Source organism: Rhinolophus hipposideros (assembly GCF_964194185.1).
Source record: "Rhinolophus hipposideros genome assembly, chromosome: 7".
NCBI lineage: Eukaryota > Metazoa > Chordata > Mammalia > Chiroptera > Rhinolophidae > Rhinolophus > Rhinolophus hipposideros.
The window spans coordinates 74768217-74796108 of NC_138053.1; the positions used below are offsets into that span (position 1 = coordinate 74768217).

A 27892-nucleotide genomic window follows, 5' to 3' on the forward strand; every position below is an offset into this window, starting at 1 on the left:
CTTGTTTGGGTATAGAAGTCTTGGTGTTAAACTTGATTTCTCTAGGAATAACACAAACTTGAGGTGTGGGGAATGTCATTTACTATTATGGGATGTTCGCTTTACTGCCTTACTTTTCCCTTTAACTGAAACATTTAGTTTCTTTCTGACAACAATGAGTAGAATATAGAGAAACAGACTCCACGCAAAAGCAGCTTCCAGAAAGCCACAGATGGAGAAGGCTGCGATAAGAACATGTTGCACAAATTATCTAGCTTATCCAGATGCTTTGCTTTGTATCTAATCCACTGAGTCTATGTGCTGTTTCCATGTGGCTAATCTATAAGATCTTGCCAGAGGTTAACCCTTGCCCATGTGTACAAGGCGAGGACATCACTTTAGCTCAGTAGGAACTACTATTGACCAAGCAGAGGAAAGTGCTTCCTGAAGAGTCCCAGCAAAGTGGAAACATACCTCTTGTTCATCATCTCTTGAGTAACAGGTGCTACACACACCTGTATGCCAGAAGTTCAGCTTTTATGATAACCCTACTCTACATGGAAGAGGGTTTCATTTAGGTATCAGATCTAAACTAAAAGCTGAACCTTAACAGCCAGCATGCCCCCCCCCAATTTCTCACACAAAGGCAATTACAAAGAGAGAAAGTATTGATTTTCTCAAGATAATTTTGCATTTGGAAAGTACTTTACCATTTACACAACATAACTTCATTCTATTGATACCGTAACCCTGTGAGGTGGGAACGTTTTCTGTTCCATCTTATCTGAGAATGGCAGTCGTGCTTTAAAATGGCTGCAATCTGCTCCAATTCTTAAGTGAGTGGTTTTCATGGTATTTTATTGTAAAACTGTCCATTGTAGTAGGGAGATCTTTTCAGTCAGTGATTTCAAACTCCTTCATCAAAGTGTTAACTGTGGTGTCTAGAGAGAGCCAAACACAGCACAATACGGTGTCTTTCCTGTGCTAAAAGCAGGGAGGAAAAGCATGGAGGATATAGCTACCTCAGGAGTTTGACCCTGCAATAAGCTGATGTGAGGCCTCTGACCCATATTCCCGGAACAGATTCTCAATACTGAAAGATAGCAGCTCCCCAAAAGTCCCTGGCAAATATTTAAGCTATCCTTGAAGAGGATTGCTAAATAATAAAATGCCTAATTCCTGCTGGGAAATGTTTTAACTAACTCCCTTCTATTAAAAATAGCTAAGACTCATGTCCTAAGTTTGTATGCCAAACATGGACACACACAAGTCTGTGTACCAGCAGCAGCCCTGTTAACATGTCCTAATTACAGCAATGCTGATGGACAAGGGCCAGCCGTGTGTCCGCTCACCCAGTGAGGGACCGAGCTGCTCATTTGCCCTTGCCTCTCAGGAATCGTATGCTTAATTACTAAACCTCTACAGTGTGCCGAAATCATATGAGTGCCTGTCTCCAGGGAGAGGACATTATAGGTCAAACCTGGCAAAGAAACCAGGTTTCTGTGGAGATGAAAGATGAAGTTGTTGTTGAGGAGGAGAAAAAAAAAAAGAAATAAAACACCACCCTGACTGAAAGTTTTCATGACATGTTTTTATCAAGATGTTAGTCATGAAGTTTTCTGTCAATCTTCTTTTCATTTCATCATTTCAGTCACTATGACCTTACCTTAATTGTAAGAAAGGGGAAGTATTGCCATTCTCTAAGTTACATGGTGACCTGGCAGGGCTGAGGCTGAGTTGCAGGTATTTCTGGGCTGTGTCTGAAGCTGCCTCCACCCAGTTCCTACTTATAGGGATTGATCGTCACAGAACCTTTTGTTTGGGGACACTGAGAGGAGTGTTGGAATATAGGAGCTAACGAAGAGGGAGGAGGAGGAGAATGGAAGGGTTGGTACGCCATTTGCCTCCCTGCCTCCCTCACTGAGAGCCTGGTTTGGAGCCTCGATGGTGGAAATGATGGAACTAGAGGCAGGAGGAGTTGTTTTCTTTGGATGAAGGACCCTGGGCACAGGCTGGCGATTCATAGCCCACATGTCCATTAGTAACACATGAACTACAGTAATGGAAAGGCTCACAGTGACTAAAATCAGTAGGAGGGTATTTTTCTCACATAAAATAAACCTAGATTCATGGCTGTTGGTGTTGGCTCACCAGCCCAACAAAGCCCTCAAAGACACAGACTCCTAGCTTTTCACTCCAACTTTTGTAACTTCTTGGGTATAATCAATAAGGTGGCAATAACTCTGTATAATGCTAGGTGGGCACTGTTGAATAACTATGATGTACACCTGAAACTAATGTAATATTGAATGTTAGCTATATTTTAATAAAAACTATTAAAAAAATAAAAGATGAAGAAAGCCACCACCACTGATCTGTTTTTTTAAACCCTGAAGAACTGAAGAGGAGAAAAGTTAAAAACCCTGGGTAAAATTAACTGTGCATCATCAATACATAGTTTTGATCAAGTTCATTAAGAGCATCATACCATTGGATGTCAGATTTTGATGAAACTATAGAACAATATTCCTGTTACCAAATGGGCTTATATGGAGAGACTTTCTTATTGACTGTAGAACACACGTCTAACCTGACTGTAAGCAAATGTCGGATGGTTTGCTGTTTATAATGTAGAAGAAACTGGGAGAATATTACTCACAACCAATCTTTCATTGTGAGCATTCTGAGGCTTGCATTAAAAACACTAAAACATACTAGTGGGCAAAACCTGAATTAGGATGGACTAACTGTGAGATTACGTTGGTGTATTGCATTTATAACAACTAGGAAAATTCAGACTTCAAAGGGATACTTAATCCATCCTGAAAATGAGATCTGGAAAGGTTAAAGGGGAATTAACTTGCCTAATTAAAAATGAATGAAAACATGAAAACATGTTTTTCATTCATTTTTGTGACAAGCATATTGATTACAGAAAATGTAAGAAAAGTGCTTGAAGAGAATAAAATGTTGATGAATGGAGGATATATCACCATAATGGACACCAGTTTTTGGAGGCAATGGAGGGGATAAGTGGTTAATTTGAGGTTAAGTGCAAGAACTTTGGAGCCTGGGTTGGGATTTTGCTTTAGCCACTTAGCAGCTATATGACTTTAGGCGATTCTTACGTTCTTTGTGCCTCAGTGTTCTCTTCTATAAAATGGTGGTGGTAGTCACAGCCCACCTCATAGAGTTGATATGAAAATTAAATTGTTTATTGTAACATATTCAGGATAGTATTTGTAGGTGGTAAATGCTGGGTAGGTGTTTGTTGTTATTATTCAATGACTTCTGTGAACCATCCCTGAATCCACTATTGTTTTTCAAATCTGGCAGTGTTGTGCTTGCCATGAAGTAAAGTGGAGAATTACAAAGCACCTTAGGGAGCAAGATCTCAAGCTTTTACAGTCCTCCTTTCAATATCCTTCCTGAAATGGCACATCCCTTTGAGTTCAAATGAGGTTTTGTCAACATTAAAGCCTACTATTCAGTGGCTTTTAGTTCCCTGCCTCCATCTAATTGTCTCCAGTAATCCTCATGATACAACCACCCAGCAACCAGTCCTCTGTGCTCTTTAGTTTCCACTTTCTAGTCACGGTACCTCACCACGGGCTTTGCTGTCTGTGCTCTCCATATCTGTGCTTCTCTTCTGTCCTGAGAGTGCTATGGAGTCAAAGACTGCTGTAATCTGCATTTGATAGCCGGCCAACTTTGGGTGATACTATCACCTGGCCATGTGGGAGTCACGCTGACTAACCCATCACCCATTTCCAAGGCCCTCTGGCCAGGGCTGTCTACATGGGTGTGAAACCTGCACAGTGCACTGGGCTCAGCACTCAGACAGACCACCATTCTTGGTTTAATGTGCTATTGTTGCCATCTCGAAATTCTTAATTTTATGTTTTGAACTTCTGTTTTGACAGCAAAGTCTGATGGGAAAATGAGGCGTGCACACAAGCAGAGGAAACATACATTGGTGTCCCTCTTTCCATGCCACCCCATTTGCACATAGTGTTTATGTTGCCCCATGATCAGGGAATTCAGGTGGACCCATAATACGTGGGACTTCAGTAAGTCAAAGAAAAAGGTAAGTATATTATGTCTATGACTAAGTGACAGCCCAGAGAAGTCACCCATGCTGAGCTTGGAAGTCCCTCAAGAGGCCAGGTTGTAAACCAAGGCCAGCTGCCACCAGTGCCAGGCTTAGAGCTGCTCAGCCGGAGGTACGGCCATGCTCAAGCCATATGCTGCTTGTCTGGGCTCTACAAACCTTAGAGAGACCCTAGGAAATTCTGCAGCATGGGCCAAGGCAGGTGCTTGTACAAAAAAGCCACTGGAAGTGGCTTAGGTGTGCCTGAAAGTTGAGGAGGGCAGGGTCTCGATCACCCGGGTGTGGCAAATGAATGGCGTTAGCCAGCTTGATGGCGACACAGATATTGCGACCACCTGTGTCTGCACGCAGGGAAGGGGGAGGGCTCAACAAAGAAACAATGGCTTCCACCAGCTCCTCTGTCCAGGAGAAAGCTGCCCCTCCAGCTCCCATCCTAAAGCCGACAACTCAGTTCCCCACCGTATGTTCCTGCCACCTCTCCAGCTGCTGCCCCAGTGCTGGAGCTGAGAGCCAGTGATTCCAATGGTGAGTACGTCTGTATGTGGGCCCTTAAAGAGAGCAACTGGGAGTGCAGCCACCTTCCATCTCACTCCGTCACAATCTCCGCTGGTTTTCACAACCAGAAACTGTTATAGAAGTATCGGTTCTTCTTGCCGATGCAGTGAAGAATCAAAAGTCAGCAAACTAATTAGTATGCAAGCAGGGTTTATTAGTAATACTTTCTCAGGGAAGGTAAGGGACCTAGCCAAGGTGGGAGGCGGGGAGAGAGAGGGTTCTAGTACCCTTGTCCCGAGGACTTACATACTAGTTTGCTGGGTAGGGTGAGGGAGTTACATATTGATTTGGCAGGGGAAAAGTGGTACATGCTCTTCCATGGAAAGTTGTAACCTCCTAAGCTGGATGGTGGTCTGGTGACTTAGATGCTTATCTTGCTCCAGACCACCTCCTGTCATGTGTTATAAAAACAGATACGTGGCTGGAGACAGTTAATCAAAGCTACTTATGAGCTTTTTCTGTAGGCACCATGGACCCCCTCCCACCTCTCCTCCTTTTCCTACGTTTTCTAACTTCAAACAAAACTATGGGTTCCAAGACTGGAACCCTGGGCTGGGGTGGGGCTGAGAAGGCTCACTCTGCTGGGGGTGGAGGGGTGGGGGTGTCCTCCACATCCATGATATCCCTCCCAATTTTTAATGGTCACATGCAAGTGTGGGACCAGCCCTTTCCACATCTCTACCCCTATTACCAGTCTCGAGGTGGCTTCTTCTACAAGTTCTTAGTTGTAGGGCTTTGGTTCAGAAAGATTTTAGGTGATTCTCAATGATGGTTATTCTGTAGTTTAATTGTAATTTTGATGTGGTCAGAAGAGAAGGTAAGCACAGTATTTACCTACTGTGCCGTCTTGACTGGAACCCCCACTTTCTTCATCTTTTAATTTGACAAACACAGACCTTTGAACTATAGAGATTGAAAACTGAACAGGTGAACACAGAGCAGAGAGACACCTGGCAGCCCACCCACTATACATGCAAAACCACAAGACAGGAAAAAACACAAATCAGTAAAAAGCTGGGGGGTGGGGGGCTGGGGAATGAAGGAAATGATACTGGACCAGAAACAGGACTAGGTTCCTGCAACTTATCTATAATTATTAACCAGCCCTATCCCTAGAGAAGAAGGATTAGCAGAACATGTCTGGTACATTAGCAGAAATGTACTTCTTAAACCCCTTTGTCCCTCCCTCCCTCCCTCTCCCCCTCCTCTCTCTCTCTGTCTCTGTCTCTCTCTGTCTCTGTCTCTCTCTCTCTCTGTCTCTCTCTCTCTCTCTCTCTCTCTCTCTCTCTCTCTCTCTCTCTCTCTCCCTCCCTCTCTCCTCAGTCTTATCTTCCTCACAGACCTCTACTCTGCTGGGTGTGGGTGCAACATTTGGTGTTGGCGTAGGTCCTGTAACTTCAATTATCACAGTCATTATCGCTCCCTCTGTAAGTAATTCTACCTCTTCTGGATATGTGCCCAGTGTTCCAGATTTCTTTCCTTCTTTCTGCTCTTCTCCATAATAATATTTAGCATTATGAGGGTGCAAGTATGGAAGCCGTTGTTGAGAAGGGCTTAGATCCTCAGATAAGTCCTTATGCTGTACTCTGGTTCTTCCAGTCTTTACAGCATATACCTCATCTACCTTGGTCGCTACCTTGTTGGTATCTGTAGCTAAAGCTTTTGACTGAAGAATGTAGGTTTTATTTCTCTCCATGCAGTTGGGGGCCTACAGGGCCTGGTGGTTCCCCCTGCTACCTGGACTCCCTCCTCGGCCCTCATTCACACTGGACTCCTGAGGTCTGACTGTAAGTGCCTTTCCATCCCTGCCCTCAGCATAAGGCCCACATTGTCCTTGATGTAGCAAACCTCCCAGCAAGCCTTTTGTCTACCCTCCCTCTCTCACCTGAGGTCAGAAGGGAATTTCTCGATAACCTCTGTACCACATGATTGTTAAAGAAACATAGGAAGCCAAATTCAGTCCCTCCCTCTCTGCCCAATCACATGGTACAACCACTTTTTCTCCTTTGGCTTCCCCATACTGGGACAGTCTGAAAATTGTCCTTCCGGTGTTCTAGATGGCAAGGACAGAGACATCTCTCTTTGACTTCAACCTGTGTATCATGCTAAACCCATTCTGGAATTTGGCCTGAAAGCTACTCAGAACACACATCTCCAGCCTTCTTCTCCCACATTCATCTTCTCTCTCTCACAATTTCTCTGAGCCTGAGAGGCAATCTTTTCACATTCTCTGCATAATAACCTGTGTTGTTCCCACTTCTTTGAGATTCACATGCGATCAATTGCTTTATATTCTATCATCTCCTTTTCTGGGCAATAAGCCTCAGGGTTCATCCTTGAACTTGCAAAGTATCAAGAAAACATAATTTCAAAAGAGAAAATTAAACAGAGTTTAAGATGGGCAAAACGTCATCCCCTATTAGTTAGGTTTACATGTTGTTAACTGGTAAATCTGTATATAGTTTTTTCCTCAAATACTAGTTTCTTTTTGTCAGAGTCCCAAGTTTCAGAAGCCAAGTATACCTCAACCAAGGGAAATCAACTGATCCCCCAGTTACTATGGAAGAACTATGAAGTAACCATTGTGAACTTAACATTTTATATACTGTCAAAATAGTAATAAAATAAAAAGCAAAGATGACATCCAGGTATAGAAAGCAGAGAGATAGAGCAGGTGGTGACTCATTAACAAAAATAAAGAATATATAATAGAAAGAGCTTCCTTGACAGCGACAGGGCAAGAATTATGTGTTTGATTTTAGACGTGGCTAGTTCAACTTAGCATGGACAAATCAAAGCGCACCTGGAGATTTCTTAGAAGTACCTGAAGATTGGGAAGCTGAAAAGTTATACCACAAGCTTTGCGGTTTTTGAAAATTATCACTTCAAGATATCTATACTTTCAACACAAGAACCCAGAAAATTCTGGTAAAAGAACTTAAACAGAGTACCATTTAAGATGCCTGGGTCTGAATGGTAGGCTTAATCATAAGAATGGCTAAGAAAAAGAGTTATAGATTGAAAAGTGAAGAAGACAGAGGACAGACCTCTGAGGAATACCAGCATTTGTATGATGGGCAAGGGAGAGGAGCTGGTAAAAAAAGAGTAGAAGAACATTAGATGCTGTATCACAAAACTCAAAGGATTAGCGAGTTTTAAAGCATAAGAATGGCCAATAGGATTAAATTCCTCTATAAGACAAAGACAAGGACCAAAATTGTACACCAAATTTAGCAATAAGGAAATCTTCAGTGGAGTAATAGAGTCAAAAGGCAGGCTGCAATAAGTTAAGTATAACCATACAGTAAAGTAAGAAAGTTGATACAATGCAAACATTTGGCTAACAAAGAGATAAGCAATAAAAGGAAATCAAAAAATTGGATTCCTTAAAGATAAAAGATATTTGAGCATGTTTACAAGCTGATGAGAAAGAACCAATCAATTAAAATGGAGAAATTGAGAATATAAGAGGAAGAACAACTAATACAAAAGAATCCTGGAAAGCCAAGGTCTAAGCATACAGTATTAGATTTTCCTAAATAAAAGCAGGCTCCTTCTTCCTCTGAGATTTAATTGAGATGCAGGGAAGTTGATATGAAAGGACCCCATGGGAAACCAAAGATTTTCTGAGTTTCCTGGTGGAGTAAGAGGTGAAGGAGCCACTTGGAGAAGTGAGGAGAGAACCTGACGAAAAGTCAGTGGAAAGATAAAAAGAGACAGGTGGGTCCAGTAGACTTAGACAAATGGAAAATGAATTGTTAGAACTGACCCCACGGTGGTGAGAGTTCATAGATGCAAGGAGTGGAAGAGGTATGAGGAAGTTGTACTTGTGAGAGTTCATTAATGGGCAGGGAATTCAGACATAGTATAATATGAAAGAAAGAGAGGTCAACAAGAAGATGTTCATCTGAAGGGAAATGAAGAAATCAAAAAGCTGGCATTTGAGTGGGAAGAGAGATTTAAGGCAGTGTCATTGTCTTCAATGAATGTAGGCAGTCAAGAGTATTGAGGTAGCATAGCCAGACTTTGTGAACTGCAAAAGAGAAAGGGATTGTGTTAGATCTTTTGTTAAAATGAAGTGCTTTAATGGGCCCTAAGTAGTTCCATGTGACTGTAAATAGATTTGAGCCACAGGAATCCTCATTACTGTAGAGCAGGGGTGTTCAAACTTTTTTCAACGGTTTTCACCAAGGGCCATATGCAGTAAAATACACAAACAGCCCGGGCCACTCACTCGAGATGAAGTATGTATTGCCTCACCTGGTTTATTTAAGTAAACTAAATATATTTTTGGAATTTGCTGCGGGCCAATTAACAATGGATTGTGAGCTGCAGTTGGCCCGCGGCCGCAGTTTGGACACTCCTGCTGTAAAGGAATAGCCAGACTTACTTCACCCCCACTGAACTTCACACACAGCTCCAGAACCACTAGATAGAGACATTCTTTCTTCCCCTTTTTGTTATAAAAGTGCTCATCTTAAAGTACTATAATGAAAATGACACAGATCCAACAGTAAAGAGAGCTGGAATCTGATGTTGCTCCTACCCTTGACTGTGTAACTTTGGAAGTGTCACTTTCCCTTGTTAGACATCATTTTCCTCATCTGTATTCATTTATTCATCTATTAATGCCTGTAGCTTACAATATCTACTGAAGCTTAATATGTGCTAGGCACAAGCCTCATTGTTAGAGACATAGCAGTAAGGAAGACATACCTAAAACCATGGGGCCTGCAATGGACAGTCATCTCTAAATTCTCCCTCTGATTCCAGTTATCTCCGGCAAGTGCATGGGTTGTAAGTAAAAGCACTACGATTTCACTGTAGCACTGTAAGACCCATGGATTTTTAGGGATACAGTTAGAATCAGATATGGAATCAGACAGATCTCAACAGATCTCAACCGACTTGAGATCCCTGGACACTAAGGAAGTCCATGAAATTACTAATAATAAACTTTCATAAAGCTGTTCCTATCACTTTTTTTTTAAAGAGTTAAATGGAAATTATGCTCAAAACATTTGTATCACCTCAGTAAAAACTGAGCGTTTCTGCCAGATGGTCACACATTCTAATGTACACATGTGCATGTTTCTGCCTTAAAATGGGAAAAAATATTATTAGTCTACAATAAATAAAATTTAGTACCACACAATTCCCAAGCAAATTAAAACCAAGGAGAAATTTTAAAAGAAAATGTTTTTAAGGCTCCTCAGTGGTGAAAACTTTGAGACCCCTCAGCATAGTGGAAAACCCTGGAATTAGAAAGACATGGTTTGTACAAATCCCACCTCTGCCACTTCTTTATGTGTAGCCGTGGCTATATTTCTCTGAGCGTCATCTGTAAGTCCAGACTAAAAGCTTACCTTTGATGGAGTTGAGAGGATTTAGTGAGAAATTTTGTAGTTCCATGTTGTTTAACATGACATAATAATAATAACGACAGAACTCATGACGCTGGGGAAAGAGCCTGAGATGTAGAACCAGACACCCCAAGTTCAAATTCTTATTCACGACTTGGAGTGGATGATGTGGGACCAAAACATTTATGCATTCTATTCTTCGGAAACCATTAAGTGTTTTGAAAATAAAAAATGTTATTTTCACTTCTTTAATCTAATGCATCGTGTTGTTTCATTTCCCCTAGATACACACTGGAACATAAACCTCATTTCAAAACATGTCACATATGTGATAGATATTAAGGGCAAAGAGTTAAAAGCACTATGAAAATGTAAAGTAGATGTTTACATTTACTTTAGTAAATGTAAAGTAGATTATATTATTTATAATTACTCTTCTATAATTTTATAATGGTATATTATTATTATTATATTTTACTGATCCCATTACTTTGCTGCATTATACTCATCATGAACCACAGGGAGAAAATAAATGTAACTTCTGTGGAGCAATTCAGTCAGCTAAGAAATCCCCACTCTCCTCCATCTCCCCTGTCTCCCCTCCAGTGAGTCTCCAAGCAGAGCGGTGTTTTCAATCTCCAGTCACACCTAATGATCAAATCAATTATCACAAAATCCAATCAATTCCCATTAAGTTTAATTAGCATGAAAAATCATCTTACCCTGCTTGCTTTCAGTCCTTCTAATAGGTATCCTGGCAGTGTCCAGAGAGGCCATGTAAAGGTCTTCAGCATTGCTCCATTATACTTGATAGACTTGTACTGTAGCTGGATACAGCCCACTTGTCATTAACTAAGATTCCCAAGTAATGTCCTTTGGGCATAGATTTATTCACCAATGTAGTTACAAGTGTTATAATTTATTCATTGATGTAGTTACATATTAGAATCATCTTTGACTTGGCAATTCTGCATAGCCTACATGTTGACCACATAAATTGTCTACACAGCAAGCTCAGGAATCCCTTGAAATTAATACCATTATGTACCCAAGCTCTCTGCATACATAGGAGAAAGGGCAACTAAGGGCATTGAGAGTAGCTATCTTTGACTGTAGGTAGGACCATTACTGGAAAAGGTAAGGCAGTACTGGAAAAACTAGCTCTATATCTGTTATCCAATCTAACCCTATTTGATTGATCTTTTATGTGCTAATGTTTGAAAATTGCCTATTTATAATTAATTAATATTTATGAAGGCTCTCAAAGTCATATGTCAGCACATTAAAAAAAAATCAATGATATATCATATCTCGTCTTTTATCTCAAAGTGGTCATTCTGAATCTCAGTGCCAGTCACGTATTTGAATGACTTGTCAAGCTTTAAAAAATACTGATGCAAGATCCCATCCCAGATTAATTATTAGAATCAAGTGGGGTTGGGCAGGAATCGATGTTTCTTTCACAGGTCCCCAAGTCGTTCTATTGTGCAACCAGTGTCTTAAGAGCAGCTAAGATGTCCACATTCTCAGGTACTTCCAAAACATCTTAACACTTTCCACAAGTCCTGGACAATATGCAAGTGTAAGGGAGTGGGAGTTGGGGCGGCATCCTTTATAATGGGTTGGAGCAAATTGTTCCATCTCAGAATCTATCATTGACAGGTCTGTTTCTAGGATAAGGAGACCATCCTCCTACAGGATAATGTCAATGCCTTAGGAGTTTTCCTGAATTATTCAAAATGATCCACTATGCCTATAAAGAAAGCAAAGTCATAAATCCATTTGGCACTTTGCCTTACTCGTGTGGAAATAATCCACACAGCCTGTTTTCACATTGGAATATCCCTATCCGTGCCCCCCTTTCCTGTTAGTGCAGGCCTTTGATTCATTTTGAGCTTATGCCTCTATGGAAATCATCCACAGACTTTTCTCCCCAAATTACACCTTCCCCTCATCCTCCCTCCTAGAGTCTCCCAAGATGAGAACCAGGAGGGTTTTTTGTTTGTTTTGTTTTTGTTTTAACACAGCACTACTGCTAATCGTAGCCAATTTAGCATTCATAGACCCACTGTCCAAATATGCTTGTGAGTATGAAAAAACAGTAGGCCAACAATTATGAAATGTCTTTTCTTTGATTGGACTTTGTACCCAGGAAAGGCAATTCAACAAAAATCCTGATAAAAAAAAAACCAATATTTGTTCCGGAGCTCTGGCCATTTGCTAATAAATGCCTCACCAGACCAGCCTGGCCATTCCACTTGGAGTTGCGTGGCTAGAGCAGATGTCTGCCAGCAAGAGGTTCACCTTTGCAATATGCATGTTAGAAATAAGTGCCCTGGCCGCTGGGACCACTCCCAGGTGAGTCGCTCTTCTATTTGTCTACAATTTCACTGTGGGCTTTGATTTTTCAGGGTCTACTTCTTAGCAGCAAAGCAGGTTAAAAAAAAAAAATGTGTGTGTGTGTGTGTGTGTGTGTGTGTGTGTGTGTGTATTTATCCCATATTGAAATACATAGCCCCAAAATTTAAATGGCAAAAAGGGTAAAGAAAGGCCAGGGGTATGTCTTTGAGAGTTTTCTAAGGAAATCTGTTTCTGGGGATTTCTTTTAAACAAGGCATTCAAATATTAAGGCTGAGGTAGTCTTTAACGTAGAATTATGAAACAAAGCTGGTTTTTTACTAGAGTATAATAAAGTTGGGTTTATCAGTGTCTAAGTCTGAGAAGTTTAAAATTAAGGAAATTAATATTTTCCTCATTCGGCCTCAATGTCTAACACTTTATAGATGACATCACCTTTTTGTCCCCACATCAGGCAAAGGTTAATTATTTTTGCTTCTTCTCCTTGACATCATATCCCAAGTTGCACACAGAGGCACACATTTTGTCTTTGGGTTTAGGGTGGTATGTCTTCCATTCAAGAAGAATCACCATAGTGCAGACCTTGTAGTCATGCTTCCAGCAAAGACACATTCTCTCCTTTTGCTCTGATCCTAATTGGAAACACGAAACTCACCCAAGCCAATCCAGGAAAGAAATCAACCAGACAATACTGAACATCCACACTGTACCCAGAATTACTGGAGAGCACACAGACCTGTGTGACCCGATACAGCATGATCCGATCAGGAGACATTTTGAAATAGTTGGGGCTTTGACAGGACAGCTGGGGGGAAATTTCTGTCTAAACATGGTCCTTCTGCCCAGATATAACTGTGACCTGCATTCAATTCCCCTTTGATCATTTGACTCTTGCTTTAACCGGATTCTGTTTTGGACTCTGCTGTCCATCTCCAGCACATCTTTGCCTGCCTCTCAGCTGGCCTTTGCTGATAGATGCAGTGGAGCCTGCCTTTGTGCCTGGGCTCCCCTCAGCACGTGGTGTGCTCACAGGGCTGCGTCTTCCCGGAGGGGCACACAGAGGGACTACACAGAACAGCACGGGCTGGGGTCAAGTGCTCCGTCAGGCTCTCCTTGATCCCTGCTCATCCTCTTCCCACATTATCTAAGAAACACTGTTCCATTCAGATAATATTTTCATTTAATGGGCATGGGGTACAAAGGGGATTTGGGAAGCCAGCTCCTGAGAGTTGCTTTAGCCCTCCTGTACTTACCCTGACCCTTTCTTAACTTAAAAAAAAAAAAAAATCATTGAAACAACCCACATTCCAGGATTGTGACTCCTGCTGATCAAAAATGAGAGGCTGTGGGGAAGGCTCCAAGTGCTTTGAAGTTTGTACCCCCTGGGTCCTGGTCACACTGAGCTGTTTCAGGGAGGACCAGAGAGCCCCTTTGGCTGGCCTGTCAGCTCAGAGATGAGACTTTTTATTTTAGAGGAGAAAGAAACATAAATATGTTTATAGCAATTCCTTTAAGTGTCACTGTGGAAGGAGATGGGGGTAGCTGAAAGGAAATGTAGAGTTTAGGAAAAGTGTTTCATTTGTTTACTCATCTACTTTTATGCTTATGTTTCACATCAAAGACTTGAACACATTATATTACAAATCGAAAGGAACTGGTAATGAAGAAGCATTTTAAATGGAGGAGATATTCAATTGATCAAGATCTCAAAAAGGAGCTGGGATATCGAGCTTGTGTGGAGGGATGAATGTTACCTAGCCATCTTTCTGGAGTATGAGGCTGCACTGTAAAAAGGATAGGTTCCAGTTCAGGAAGCGGGGACAGGAAGTTCATAGGCTTCTTGTTTCATGACTTGTGTTTTGGGTTTTTTGTTTTTTCTGTCATCGAATGAGATAATAATCCAAGTGATGTAGGTAATGTTGGATCTGCTAGCAGTTTCTGAGTGTGGGCCGGAATCGTGTCTCATGAAGCCAAGAAATGGAAACACGGACCAGGGAGAGGCAAAAAGTTTTGAAAGAGGCAGGAGAAGAGGTTGCAGCTCCCGAGCAGGGAGGGGGTCCCGAATGGGGGGGGGTGCCCCATGACTGAGGCAAAAGCTCTTACTTTTATACCTTCCCTTGCCTGCTTGGGGAAGGGGAGCTGTCTGAAGAAGGAAACTTGTTTGAAGAAGGCAACTGGCGTCTTCTAATGAAATACGTCTACCAGGTTTGACTGCTTGCCCATCCTGGAGGACTTAGCAAAGTAACCCACTCTTATCTATCAGATCTGCTCCATTTGTCAGGCCAAAATGAATTTTATGATTAATCTCAAGTCTTTGTTACATTATGTCCTGAAGCGAAGGAGTGATTTCAAAACCTGAAGTTTGAGGATATGGCTGTCTGTGTTGATTTCACCAGGGACCTCCCTGTCTATCTAGGGACATGCTAGCTAACCTGTATCACACGTTGGTGTTGCAACCAGAAGAGATCCAAATGGTGAACCAAGAGAGAAAGAAAAGTTCAAAGCTAGAAAAGTACTCCTTAGCACTGGGTCTAGGGGAGGAAAGGAAGGCTATAAGTGCCAAAATAGATGATGTTAAAATACAGAAAGATGAGAAATGAGTTTTAAAGTGGAATGTGAAGTGGTAAGCCTTCCAATTTAGGACACACAGAATGCAGGAGTGAGAAGGCCTGATTTATGATGTACTTGCTTCAGGAATGGCTGAAATTTGCAATAGAACTGGGCAACTCCAGGCTTTGCCAGACTGTCTGGGGGTATAAAATGAAACAAGGTTTGTTGCTTCAGTGAGTTCATAAACTAGCTGGAAATATAAGGCTAATCGATGTAAGACACCTTGCAGGGCATCTGGCTAATTTTCCTCCCCACCATCATTATTGTGGTTATGTTGAAAGTTAAATTACAATTCAGTACAGGAATTAAACAAAAAGATGAGTTAAAAATAAAAAATAGTATGTGATATAGTGTTAATGAGAGAGATAGTAAAAAGGTAAGTAGTATAATTAGGAAAGCGGAAAAGTAGTAAATAAAAATAAATGGTTTGTAAAGACTTTTTGGAAACAGGCACATATAATGGTCATTATAAGTTGGCATATAATGTTCTATTGTCTCAGTTGGCATATGTTCTATTGTCTCAGTTATGCCCTAGAGGAAGAACAGAGAAATGACAGTCTATCACCCATAGACTGCAGAATGAGCCCCTGGAGCCAGTGGTCGGCATGTGACCCTTGCCTGAAACAAATGGTAAGCATTCAATGCTATTTCCTGCTGACGTCCCCAGGTGGAAATTATTAACTGCATCCCCAGAGAAATGACTATGAGTCAGGGAGCCCCCTACTAAGCTTCAAACTGAGAAGGAAAGATAAATATCTAAATGGATATAGCTAATCTTGCTGAGAAACCTGAATGTTGCACAGTATTTTAAATGAGTGTCGTGAGGAACCATCATCTGTAGAAGAGACAGCCAACCTGGCAACGTGAGGTGTTACTTTAAGTAACAGCAGGGACCGTTTTTATGGCTCCCATCTTAAAACAACTGACTCCTGTGAGCTTGGAGGGCTGCAATGGTGGGAGTGCAATTTTACATCACACTCCCTTTTTGGCGTTAGACATTCTAACCTTTCCAAGTGGTTTTGTACAGTTTCGCTCAAGGAGAATTGAGGTCTTTGGACAATATAATGGGAAAAGGTGCCTGGATGCTGTGGGAGACAGACGGCAGTGTGTGCCCACGGAGATCTGTGAAGATGCTGAGGATGGCTGTGGCAATGATTTTAAATGTGCTACAGGTAATCCTTGCACTCCCACTGCTCATTGTGTGAACTCATGGGTGAAAAGAAAGATGCTTCAGATTTCCAAGTGTGAAAGGGGACCCCAAATGGGCCATCAATATATGGTTCTGTCCAAAAACGTCAAGTGTCCCCTTCAGCGTTAAATTGCATTTGATAACTTCAGGAAGAGAGAGAAAACGTGGCATTAGACAGACAGTGTCTTTCCTGATTTTGATTGCAGGCAGGTGCATAAAGAGGCGACTTCTGTGTAATGGCGATAATGACTGCGGAGACTTTTCTGATGAGGATGATTGTACCGAGGATCCCCGTCCCCCTTGTCGCACAAAAGTGGTGGAAGAGTCTGAGATGGCACGGACAGCAGGCAATGGGTCAGTACACTCCACTTGGATATTCTCGAGGAAGATGAGTGAAAGTGATCTCCATCTCTCCTGCCGTGGTAGAGGATTTGCACTGGTAGGAAGAGTAGCGTGTGGGTCCATATTCTGTTTGAATTACATTTGAGCTTGAAAAAACATAAGTGCTGAATAAGTATTTCAAGATAATTTGGACCAACTGCTTAACTTCAATAGGTGTCTATAGAATGGACTAGACTATCAAGATATTAGGTGATTATTTCCAAGTCTAGTAGGAGATGAAATGTCTGATTTATAAACATCTGGAAGACCATAGCAATGTTGAAATGACATGTCAGCATTTGAAATTGTTCTGGTAATTCCATTCAAATGTTTGAATTGCCAGGAAGACTATATTCCATTGGAACTTCTCCTGGATCTAGACCTGGTTATAAGTTCTCAGGAGGTTCCAGCATTCTAGAGTTGACCCAAAAGGCATCGGACAGAGAAAGAAATTCTGATGCTAGCGGGTGACGGTGTTTAGACTATGGTTCTCAATAGAGAGCTGAAGTTTTGCTCATTTCCCATGCAAAACATAGGGGCTTTGGTCAGGTAAGCTCCAACGAAAACTCTTAGACAGTTAGAACTCAGAGTTATACAGAATAGAGACCATTTACAGAGGTCTGTGCTTCGAGAGTTGTGAAAATAGCACAGGCTGGAGGTGCTATTCTGTTCCGTTCTGTTCCATCGTCAGAGCACATTCCATGGATGTCCATGGCATAGTCTCCATTAGTTGTTCTGAGCCGGAAAGATAGTTTGGGTGGATTTGTTGGCAAATTGTCCCTAACAGAGACTATTCAGCCATCCAGTAGTATATTAACAGAGATGGCACAAGGCCTTGAATGCAATGTGTCTCTTCATTCTCGCAGTCTCAGTGCCTGGATCATAGTAGGTGCTCAACAAACACTGGTGGGTGGATAAATAGGTGAATTAATTAACTAACAAAATTAAGTGCTTTCTAAAATAGTGTCAGTTGACATCGGGTAAAACTGAAACTGGGTCCTGAGACAGAAATTCAGGTTCAGGACTCCAGTCCTGGGAAGAAGGACTGGGACAGGAAAGAAGATGGGGATGATGTAAGAGTAAAGCTGAAGAGGGACTAAGGTAGTGGTTCTCAACAAGAGGTGATTCCTGCTCCCCCCCACCCCGGGGGACATTTGGCGATGTCTGGAGACCATTTTGATGGCCACGGTTGTGGGGTGTAGGGATGAGTGGCTTGGAGGAGTGAGGGAACATGCTGACATTCAGTGGGTTGAGGCCCTGCAAAGCACACGACAACCAGACCCAAAACGTCAGAAGTACTGAGGTTGAGGAACCTTATACTAAGGAACTAGACAGTTCCTAAGATAAAACTTCTGTAAAAATGGAGATGTCTTCTCTCTCTGAGACAGACCAAACTTCCACTTCTTCAGTTGTATGAGAAAAACATTCCAGGATACCAAGAGTCAGACACCAGGTAGAGTATTTCATACACATTTTATTCACTTTATAAATATTGTCCAAGCAGCATTCAAATAATATCCACAGTGCTGTTGGCCCTAAGCCTAAAGGTAGGAATCTTGAATCAAATAGGTGGTCTTGGGCACCAAATAGCAGGTCTTAATAATTGGCGGAAATGGTATGGGAGTTGTCCAAAACCTTTTAACCAGATCACAGCAGCTCTTCTTGCTGCATTTCTCACGAAGAGACTATGAGTCCATGGCAAAAGCCCATTATTACTTTATTTTGCTTTATTTGGGATCCAAGAAACAGTTTTCTTCCTAATCTAAACAAAAGGGCTTGAAGCAAGACATTACATATGTTATATATTCTCACTTAATGCAAATTTACATCTTGTCTTATAGGAAAAAGATACAGAAATCTTGGCCCATTTAGCTGAAAAACAATTATTCATAATGTATTGGTTTCCTTTGTTCAGAGAAAAGAAAATTTATTATATAGCATTTGCCAGGGAATTTCATATTGAAGCCTCCAGAGAGCTGGCTAAGGCCCTTTAAATACCTCATGCTTCACTGGTTGGTGATAGGGAACATCACAGGGCTGCGTCTTCAGAAATAGGAGAGCTGGTGGAGCCCGTTATGGGAAAAGGTCAGCCTCAGAGGTGGAAAAGGAGGCCTTAATAGACTCAGTCGCCAACATTTTTTATTAAATTCCCCATTACTGTGAGCCATAACCTATAACCAATTTAGCCTTCATAAAAACCTATTGTTCTCTGACAGTTTTCATTTGCCTAATACTTTGAGCTTTCCAAAATCTTTTTGCACATTCATTCCTTCTTTGTAGATTTTCATAATAATCCTGTGAGATAGTTAGGGGAGATATTATATTTATTTTACAGAAAAGAACTGAATGAAATAAGGCCATTTGGCTCATTAGTTTCTAGCCGAACTAAAACTGAAGTTTCTTTGACGTCCATAAGACTTTATTTTCTCCTCCAGGCTGCTTACCTTTTCCTTCTGCCACATACCCATCACTACCACATCACCTTTCCCACCTCACTACAAACCCCATGAGGCGACATGCTAACATCAAAGCAAAAGTAACTTTAGAAAGTGAAACTCAAGTAGTATGTATTACCCAAATATCTAAGTCAGGAGCATAGAAGACTAGTATAAATCAACAATTAATATTTAAGAAGAGGTTTCAAAATAGCATGCTTTATTATATTTATGGTATTCTTCAATACCATTAATATTAAAGATTTATTTACTGTCCATCTCCATTACTCTTATACGGGGCGATGGGATTATGTTGAAATAGAGGTGATAGACGTAAACATCCTAACCGTTAACAACATGCATATAAAGTGCTTCTACACCACCCAACCTGGAAAACTTCAACAAGTCTTATCAGCAGTCATATCCACTCAGATTCTTTTACACATGAAAGTCACAAGTGCTCATTACAATTAATTTATACTATTTTTATTTGAAGGACTCTCATTTAAATTCTTATGTCAGGAGAATTCACTTGTATCACAGATGCTTCAGTCTCTATCTTATAGGCATCTGAGATTCTCCAGAAGTGTTTAGGGAAATCCCTAACTCATCTTGCATTCATTGTAAAAACATAAATCTGAACCAGCTGCAAATGATGTAGAATATACAAGGAATTACTATTTTTTGTGTGATCTAAGCATAACACCACTTCTATGGAGGGACCTTTTCTCTTCATTTCACCTGGTAAATTGGAACTGCCTGTGGTTCTAGATGCAGGTGTGAAAACAGGCATCTCTAAGTGCTGCCAAACAACACATGTTTTTTTTTATTTCCCAGGCAATGACATTTGATCCATCCATGAGAAGTTTTCATGTTTCTTGGCAGAAAAAAATTCTGGCTCATTCTACACCAGACTGGCTGTCTCTGTAATAGTGGAACCAAGTCAAAAGTTTTTAAACATTTCCTCCTTGGTTGTGCTTTAGAGTGTGGATCAGCTTTATTGTGACTTTCCAGATGGATCCAGCCAACTGGTCAATTTGCTGATCTGTGAGACAATAACCTTCAGACTGGGGTATGCAAAAAGACTTTCCAAGAGAGGGAGCTAGGTACGTTTTAAGATAATTCTTTCCTCAACTATTAGTTACTTATTAATCTATTTCACTCATAGTAAATCTTCAATTGCATATACACATATTTTTCATAAAATTGATAAGCTTGACGACTCACTGGCATTCAAGTTGTCAAGCCCATTTTCCTCTCTCACCCCCTCTTTTACCATCATCTAACACTTTCCAAAAGAAGAGTACACCCCTGAATCATCTCACATTTTACAATACAGTGGAAAAATCAAGAAACAACTCCAAGTGTTCATAAGTCAGATGGTCTCCAATTCTTTTTATTAATGACATTAAAGATGTCCTAATCAATTATCAGATAACAGACTATAAAAATAATTTTTGATGAAAAACTAGCATATGTTTTTGGGGGCATAAAATTCAGAAGGTCAAAGAACTGAGTGACATTGCTATGACAAAATTTGTTCTATTCTTATGTACTTATTTATGTGAGTCAGCATTTACTTCTATAAAAATGGAAAGTAAGAATAAATTTGATACTGAACCCTGTCTTTTTCTGGAAAAGCAATAAGTAATATTCATCCATGGATGCAAGAACTCATCAATTAATTAAAAAGAAGCCCCACGGGATGGGAGATGAGGGTAAGGCGGATCAAATATATGGTGATGGAAGGAGAACTGACTGGGTAGTGAACACACAATGGGATTTATAGACGATGTAATACAGAATTGTACACCTGAAATCTATGTAATTTCACTAACAATTGTCACCCCAATAAATAAATAAAAATATCAGAGACCACAAATAAAAGAAGCCCCAATCATTTCAGTGAGAGACAGCTTTCACTAAAATTTTCCGTATATTTATTAACAATTTTTTAATGTGTCATATCCTTATATACTACTAATAATAATTATAACTCAATCCAGGGGAATTATTTAAATACTAGGACCCTATAGTCAAAGGATATTTAATATTTTTAAAATTTAAATTAATACCTTTTTGGTACAAATAACTATCAAAGTGGATCAATTAAAACTTCCAAGCATAAAATGAAATTACATTAAGTTAAAATTCTATGGTGAAAATAGAATACAAATATGAATTTAAGAATAAAAGGAGTGTATGGGTATATGTGACATCTCTATCTTCTGCTCATTTTGGTATGAACTTAAAACTGCTCTAAAATATAGTCTATTAAAAAAAGTACTACAAAATGTCCAGCTGTTAAAGAAATATAAATATTGTAGTGACCATCACTATAGCATTTATATTCCACTGGATTTATTTATTTATTTATTTATTTATTTATTTATATATTTTTTAAGTTTATTGGGGTGACAATGGTTAGTAAAGTTACATAGGTTTCAAGTGTACAATTCTGTAATACATCATCTATATATCACACTGTGTGTTCACCACCCAAAGTCAGTTCTCCTTCCATCACCATATATTTGATCCCATTTACCCTCATCTACCACCCTTATACCCCCTTACTCTCCGGTAACCACTAAACTATCTATCATCTGTGTCTATGAGTTTTTGTTTCTTTCTTTGTTTGTCTTGTTTCTTTGTTGCTTTCAGTTTTATATCCCACATATCAGTGAAATCATATGGTTCTTGACTTTTTCTCTCTGACTTATTTCTTTTAGCATAATAATCTCAAGATCCATCCTGGATCGTAAAAGGCACTACCTCCTCTTTTCTTATGGCAGAATACTATTCCATTATGTATATATACCACATCTTTACCCAATCATCTACTGAAGGACATTTGAGTTTTTTCCATGTCTTGGCCACCGTAAATAAAGCTGCAATAAACATCGGAGCATATATATCTTTATGGATAAATGTTTTCAGATTTTGGGGGTACATACCCAGGAGAGGGATTGCTGGGTCACATGGTAATTCTAGTCTGGATTTTCTGAGGAACCTCCACACTGCCTTCCATAGTGTCTGCACCAGTCTGCATTCCCACCAAGAGTGTATGAGGGTTCCTTTTTCTCCACAGCCTCTCCAACACTTGTGCTGCAGAAAAAGGATTTGTTTTTAAAAGAGACAAAATAATTATATTTTAAAATATAAATATGTACAGCATCCTGGGAAATTATATCCTTTGCAACTTCTTAAACTTAAGATGAAAAATTTTAAATGTCAAATTAAAACTGTGCAGGGAGGTTTAGTTTATCAAAATTTTCTATAGAATAAACAACCTGAAAATCTGAAGACTACTGCCTGAAAACATGCCATACACATTTTCACCTCCAGGCTTTTGTACACACTCCTCCTCCTTGAGCCCCATCGTTCAAAACAAATCAAATCCTTCTTTTTTTAAAACTCTTTTTTATGAGCCTGCCATGGGGATCTCTTCTTCTTGGGACCCTGCACAGCACTGAACTAAACTACTCATTTGGCATGTGCATGTTTGTCCTTGGACAACTTGTTTTTAAATTGGTGGTTGGGTGTCTAACTCCCTACGTGGAATATGATTTTCATAAGGTCAAAAACTGTGTATTAACTCTTTTAATATTAACCAGTGTTTATAACAAACACTACACTACACATAGATACAGTAGTCACCTAGGAGTTAACCATCATTATAAACAAAGATTAATGTCATTACTCAAGGAAAGTGAAGAAGTAGAGGGCCTCTGTTAATGTAGATATAAGGAGGACAATTTACTACGGAATAAAGAAACTGTGTTTGAGTTCTTGTTTAACAAACAAATGCAGATCATTTGTTTCTAGTATTTTATGTCTTTGCATCAAAATTTTAGTAATACATATATATATAAAATATATATATAATATATATATTATATATATATATATATATATATATATATATATATTGCTCACATATCTATAGACACAGGGATGGGTGAAGAATTAAAGCAAAATTTTAATCTGTCATGAAGGATAAGGTATTTAAGAAAGTAAACCAGATCCATAATGTTTCTTTTTCTCTCTCTTTCTTATTCAGGTTAGTAGGTCTAATTTTTGGCCCTATGCTAGAATTTCAGGGCCACGGCATTTTTCATGAAAGGTATTTTTGGTGGGGCAAGAAGTGAGAAGTGGTTCGTTTTAACTACACAGTCAGCCCTGAGCAAGATAGTCTTGAACCAGTTTCTTAACTTGCCTTCCACTAAAGTGGAGCTATAATGTACACTTTGTTTGTAAATTCAAAGCTTATTAAGAATGTGCTGCTTATATGAAGATGTTGTTTTGAACTAACCCACTGGCAATAGGATACCCTTTTAATTATTTTTCTTGCATTAGCAATGGTTTTATAGTAAGCCATCCATACCCTTTGACAAATTGCTCTTGAAACCAACATCTGAATTTGTAATGCAGCTCATGGGAGCTAGGAATGTGGTCTAGAACAATAGAAGAGTTTATGCTTTTGTGCCAAGCTAAAAGTTATAGATGTGAGGATCAAACTTTCATTTTGATCTCCCTGTCCTGGGGCCATTTATTCCAGATATAGTCTAGACAGCAATGACTATTCCTTCAATTAACAAAAGTGATCTTCACAGAGGTGAACTTCACAAAAGAACGAAGTGCTTTTTGTTCAAATATTGGTTTTAGGCTTACAAATCAAACAACTTCTTTTAAGCTATCCAAGATTCCTATTTCTGAATTAAATCTTGCCAAATACAAATATTTTGCTGTAGAACTTTTAAAAAGCTTTTGCTGGGATGCCGAAATTGGGGGACTCCTCTTGGAAACAAAGGACTAATTTAAGTTTGGAGGGAATGAAGTTCTTGACAGGCAATGAGACAACTGGAGAACAAGGCTTAAGTTTAAAGAGAATGAGGATTACATTTCCCAAATTGACTTTCGTGGCAATCTTGTGGTTACCAACTGTGCTTTCTAATCCCCTCACCTTCCCCCTTATTCCCACCCCCACATCCCATCTAGCAACCCTCAGTTTTTCCTCTATGTCTCTGAAACTGTTTCTGATTAGTTCATTCATTTATTCTTTTCTTTAGATTTCACATATAAGTGAGATCATATGGTACTTGTCTTTGTCTTTCTCTGTCTGACTTATTTCACTTAACATAATGTTCTCCAGGTCCATCCATGTTGCTGCAAATGGTAAGATTTTATTCTTCTTTATGGTTGTGTAATACTCCATTGTATAAATGTACCACAGTTTCTTAATCCAGTCATCTACCGATGGGCATTTCGGTTGTTTCCATGTCTTGGCCATTGTGTATAGTGTTGCAATAAACATAGGAGTGCATAAATTTTTTTGAATTAGAGTTTTGGATTTCTCTGGATAGATACCTAGGAGTGGAATTACTGGATCATAAGGTACTTGTCTCATTAGGGAGACCACCTCAGGGATGATGTAGATGCCTGATCACTGCACTGTACACCTGAAGCTGAAGCTGAACGATAATGTCAACTACAATTTTACATATGTATTTTACAAGAAGTGGAGTACAGCATTAGGAATAGAGACAGTGGAAATGTAACGGCTGTGTGCGATGTCAGAGGGGTAGTGGATGGGGGGAAAGGGGTTGTCACTGTGTGAGGGATATAAATGATAAATGTCTAGTACATTGTTTTGTGCACCTGAAACTAATAATTAAAGAAAATGTTAAAAAATAAATAAAGAGAATGAGTAAAGAGCCCTAGTGTTGATTCATAGATTAAAAATTACATGCATAGGTTATACTGTACCCCTGAGGTGCTCTATTCTCAAATAATTTAAATAGGTGGTTCTGTGTTTCCTCAAAAATAAAACCTAACCAGAAAATAAGCCCTAGCATGATTTTTCAGGATGACATCCCCTGAACATAAGCCCTAAGGCATCTTTTGGAGCAAATCTTAATATAAGACCCGGTCTTATTTTCGGGGAAACACGGTATTACAGCATTAACTCTTAGTTCACGAAGGGAGGTTAGCTAAAAGTTACAGCAATAGAGTTAAGACTGTAGAAGCCAGGTGGGCTCTTACTCTTTACTTGCTGCATTTCTTTCATTGTGCTCTCAACAGGCCTAGTTGTCTAAAAGAGTTTATAAGGACTCCGTAAGGTATGCTTTGTGCCAGAGACACAGAACAGAGGGGAACAGGCTGTTGTTTCTGTTCCTGAGTATACCACACACACATTGGGTGATGGGGACATGAGCCGAAGCTCTCTCTCTCCCCAGCTAGAGAGCTGCCTTGCACTAGCTCCTGCCATCTCCCTACCTGATGCTCCTCTGTTCATTCTCAGGATCAATATCTTAGGAATGGTTCCCCTCACCACACCTTTTGACAATGAGTACTACAATGGACTCTGTGACCGCGTTCGGGATGGCAACACCTTGACCTATTACCGAAGACCTTGGAATGTGGCTACTCTAGCCTTTGAGGTAAGTCTCCTCAGAAGAAAACACATGGTTCTGCTTTTAGTTAAAAGCTATTGAGATAAGTTTAATACTAAATAATGTGAAAAATTCAGTGAAATAAAACTGTAATTTGTAAATAAGAGTGACTTAAAGAAGAGGATGTAGAAACTGGATCTCTTTAGAAAGTATACAGTAGTCTACAATCAACGCTCAGTGACATGCATCTAGTGATAGAGTTTGGACAAATACCTAGACTACAAAAAGAATCATCTAAGGTCCTGATAAAACTAAAAATTAAATTAGTGCTGATTTAAGAATTGAGAACACTTCTGTGCTATTTAAGCTCAGTTTTTGCTAGCCTACCAATGAAATCTTTATGTTTGTTTTTCTTCAATATTCCCCTTTGTAAAGCCTGCTTGACTAATGTGAGTGTCTATTTTCATTTACCTCAAACTGCTCTAGTTCTTGTGAAACTATTTCTTCAAGTGATTTTTACTCTACATAAGTTCACCCTAAACTTACCACCTTTCTGAAAGTCACCTGAATCCTCTAAAACCATCCACAAACAGGACCCCCATTTAAAGGATTAATATTTATCACCTTTACAGATAACTTCTTTGGTCTAAGCAAGATATAATAAAAATAATAATTAGCTTATAAACAAGGAGCTAAAATATTCTGTTTCTTTAAATAGTCCCACTGGAGACAAAATCCTTTATTATTGTTGCCACTCCCACCAATTTAAAAAACATATATACTTTTAAATAAGTGTAGTTATTATTCCTTCTATTTCTAACAACATTATAAATCAATACCCACCCATTGCAGCCTGAAATGATCCTGTACCTCCATGGATTCTAAAAATTTTAATGACTGGACAATTTGACTGGCATTTTTCTTGCATGTCATATTTTTTTGTCAATTTTTTTGTATCTTCATAGAATCATTTTCCCACAAATCTCAGGGAACATTTTGGATTATTGATCTTTCCGCATCATGCTTGGTTCACCCACCTTCTTTAAGCATATTTTTTTGAGGGGAAAATAATATTCTTTGTAGAAAGTATTGCACATGTTCTACTTTCTTAAAAAGAAGATACCAAAGATAAGGTAACCTTTGTCATTGCTTATGGAAGAATGGTTGTCGTTGTGTTGCTTTATTTTGTTTTGAGTTCTCAGGTCACAGCTAAGAACTCTGGTCACAGAGTTCTTAGTCACTGTGACCAGACTCTTAGCTTCTGTATAAGTGTACTAACTTGCCAGGGCTGGAGGGTTGCCCAGGACCAATCTTTAAGCTACATTTGGAGAGTAGGGACACTCTTTTCCCTTATCTACAACCTTGAAAACTTCCTCAGTCAGAATGTTTTGGATTTTACAAAGATGATGCGGTACTTTCCATATACAGGGGGTGCCAATAATAGATATGTACACATTTTAAGGTAACGTCTCTTAAAATGTGTATGCATTTTTTTGGCACCCCCTGTGCATTACTTACATACCCAGTGGCGTTAGGAGCAGCATCCCATAATCAAACACATGAATATTTCCGCAGCAGAGATAACCCATGTTCACACAAAGTGGGAGAAATGAAGACTATTAATAACTATTTATCAGTTCACATCAGATCAATACCTCCAAATGAGTTTTGGCATCAAGCTTATAAAAAAAAAAAAGCAGATAACGATTATAGACCTGAATATTTACTTGGTGCCATCTGAGGAACATGGCTTGATGGAATGACTTAAGGCTTGCTGAAATCCCCAAATCAACTCCTTGGTGCTATTACTGCTGGTACTCCTCTTATTTAATCTGTTATGGTATTGGAAAGTAAGTAGCCAACCTTGTTGCCACTCAATAAGTATTAGTTATTATCATTAGCTATATTGGATCTGCATATTAAGTTAAATACATGTTTACTAGCGTCTACTATGTGCCAGGCAATTTACTAAATGGAGACATTATAGTGACATGTGGATAACACAGACGCGGTCCCTGACTTCTTGGAGTTTGTCATATGATGGCCTATTAAATAAGCAATTATAAAATGGAATCGATGTTCATTTTATTTTATTTTAAAAGAAAAGCCATGAGAGCTTGTAGAAAATGGTTTGTTAGTCTGTGGGATCAGGAAAGGCCTCCCTGATGCTTAATCTATGACTTGAAATAGTATGAATTAACTAGGGCAAGGGGTATAGTATGTATATGAGAGAGAGAGACAGAGAGAGAGAGAGAGAGAGAGAGAGAGAGAGAGAGAGAGAGAGAATATGTGTATGAGTGTGTTTAATGTTTGTGTTATGTGAGGATGGGGGCGTGCTAGAGAACAGTCCAGAAAGTATAAAAGGGCCCTGTGGTGGGAAGAAGCATAAACTGTGGATGTGGAAAAGTGGCTGAAGGGCTTGAGTAAGGAGAGGTTAACTTGGAATAACTCTAGTTTAGACTTTATCTTAAGTCAGTGGGAAGATTTTGAAAGATTTTAAACAGGGAAATGGCATGGTT

General features: G+C 39.6%; 2 protein-coding genes across 2 annotated transcripts in view; both read left to right on the forward strand.

Annotated features, from left to right (window-relative positions):
- Positions 1-10994: 10994 nt before the first annotated feature.
- The window catches only part of FYB1 (FYN binding protein 1), a 205498-nt gene continuing 188600 nt past the window's right edge, over positions 10995-27892 (forward strand). Inside the window, exons 1-5 of the mRNA XM_081053235.1 lie at positions 10995-12366; positions 15501-15606; positions 16004-16148; positions 16372-16519; positions 25283-25421. The gene's annotated coding sequence lies outside the window, so the exon portion shown is untranslated. The remainder of the gene's footprint in view (positions 12367-15500; positions 15607-16003; positions 16149-16371; positions 16520-25282; positions 25422-27892) is intronic.
- C9 (complement C9) overlaps positions 12236-27892 on the forward strand; it is a gene marked incomplete at both ends in the record, with an annotated part of 37374 nt that continues 21717 nt past the window's right edge. The window contains 6 exons of the mRNA XM_081053586.1: positions 12236-12366; positions 15501-15606; positions 16004-16148; positions 16372-16604; positions 19965-20053; positions 25283-25421. Of these exons, the coding sequence (XP_080909712.1) occupies positions 12236-12366; positions 15501-15606; positions 16004-16148; positions 16372-16604; positions 19965-20053; positions 25283-25421 (843 nt within the window). The remainder of the gene's footprint in view (positions 12367-15500; positions 15607-16003; positions 16149-16371; positions 16605-19964; positions 20054-25282; positions 25422-27892) is intronic.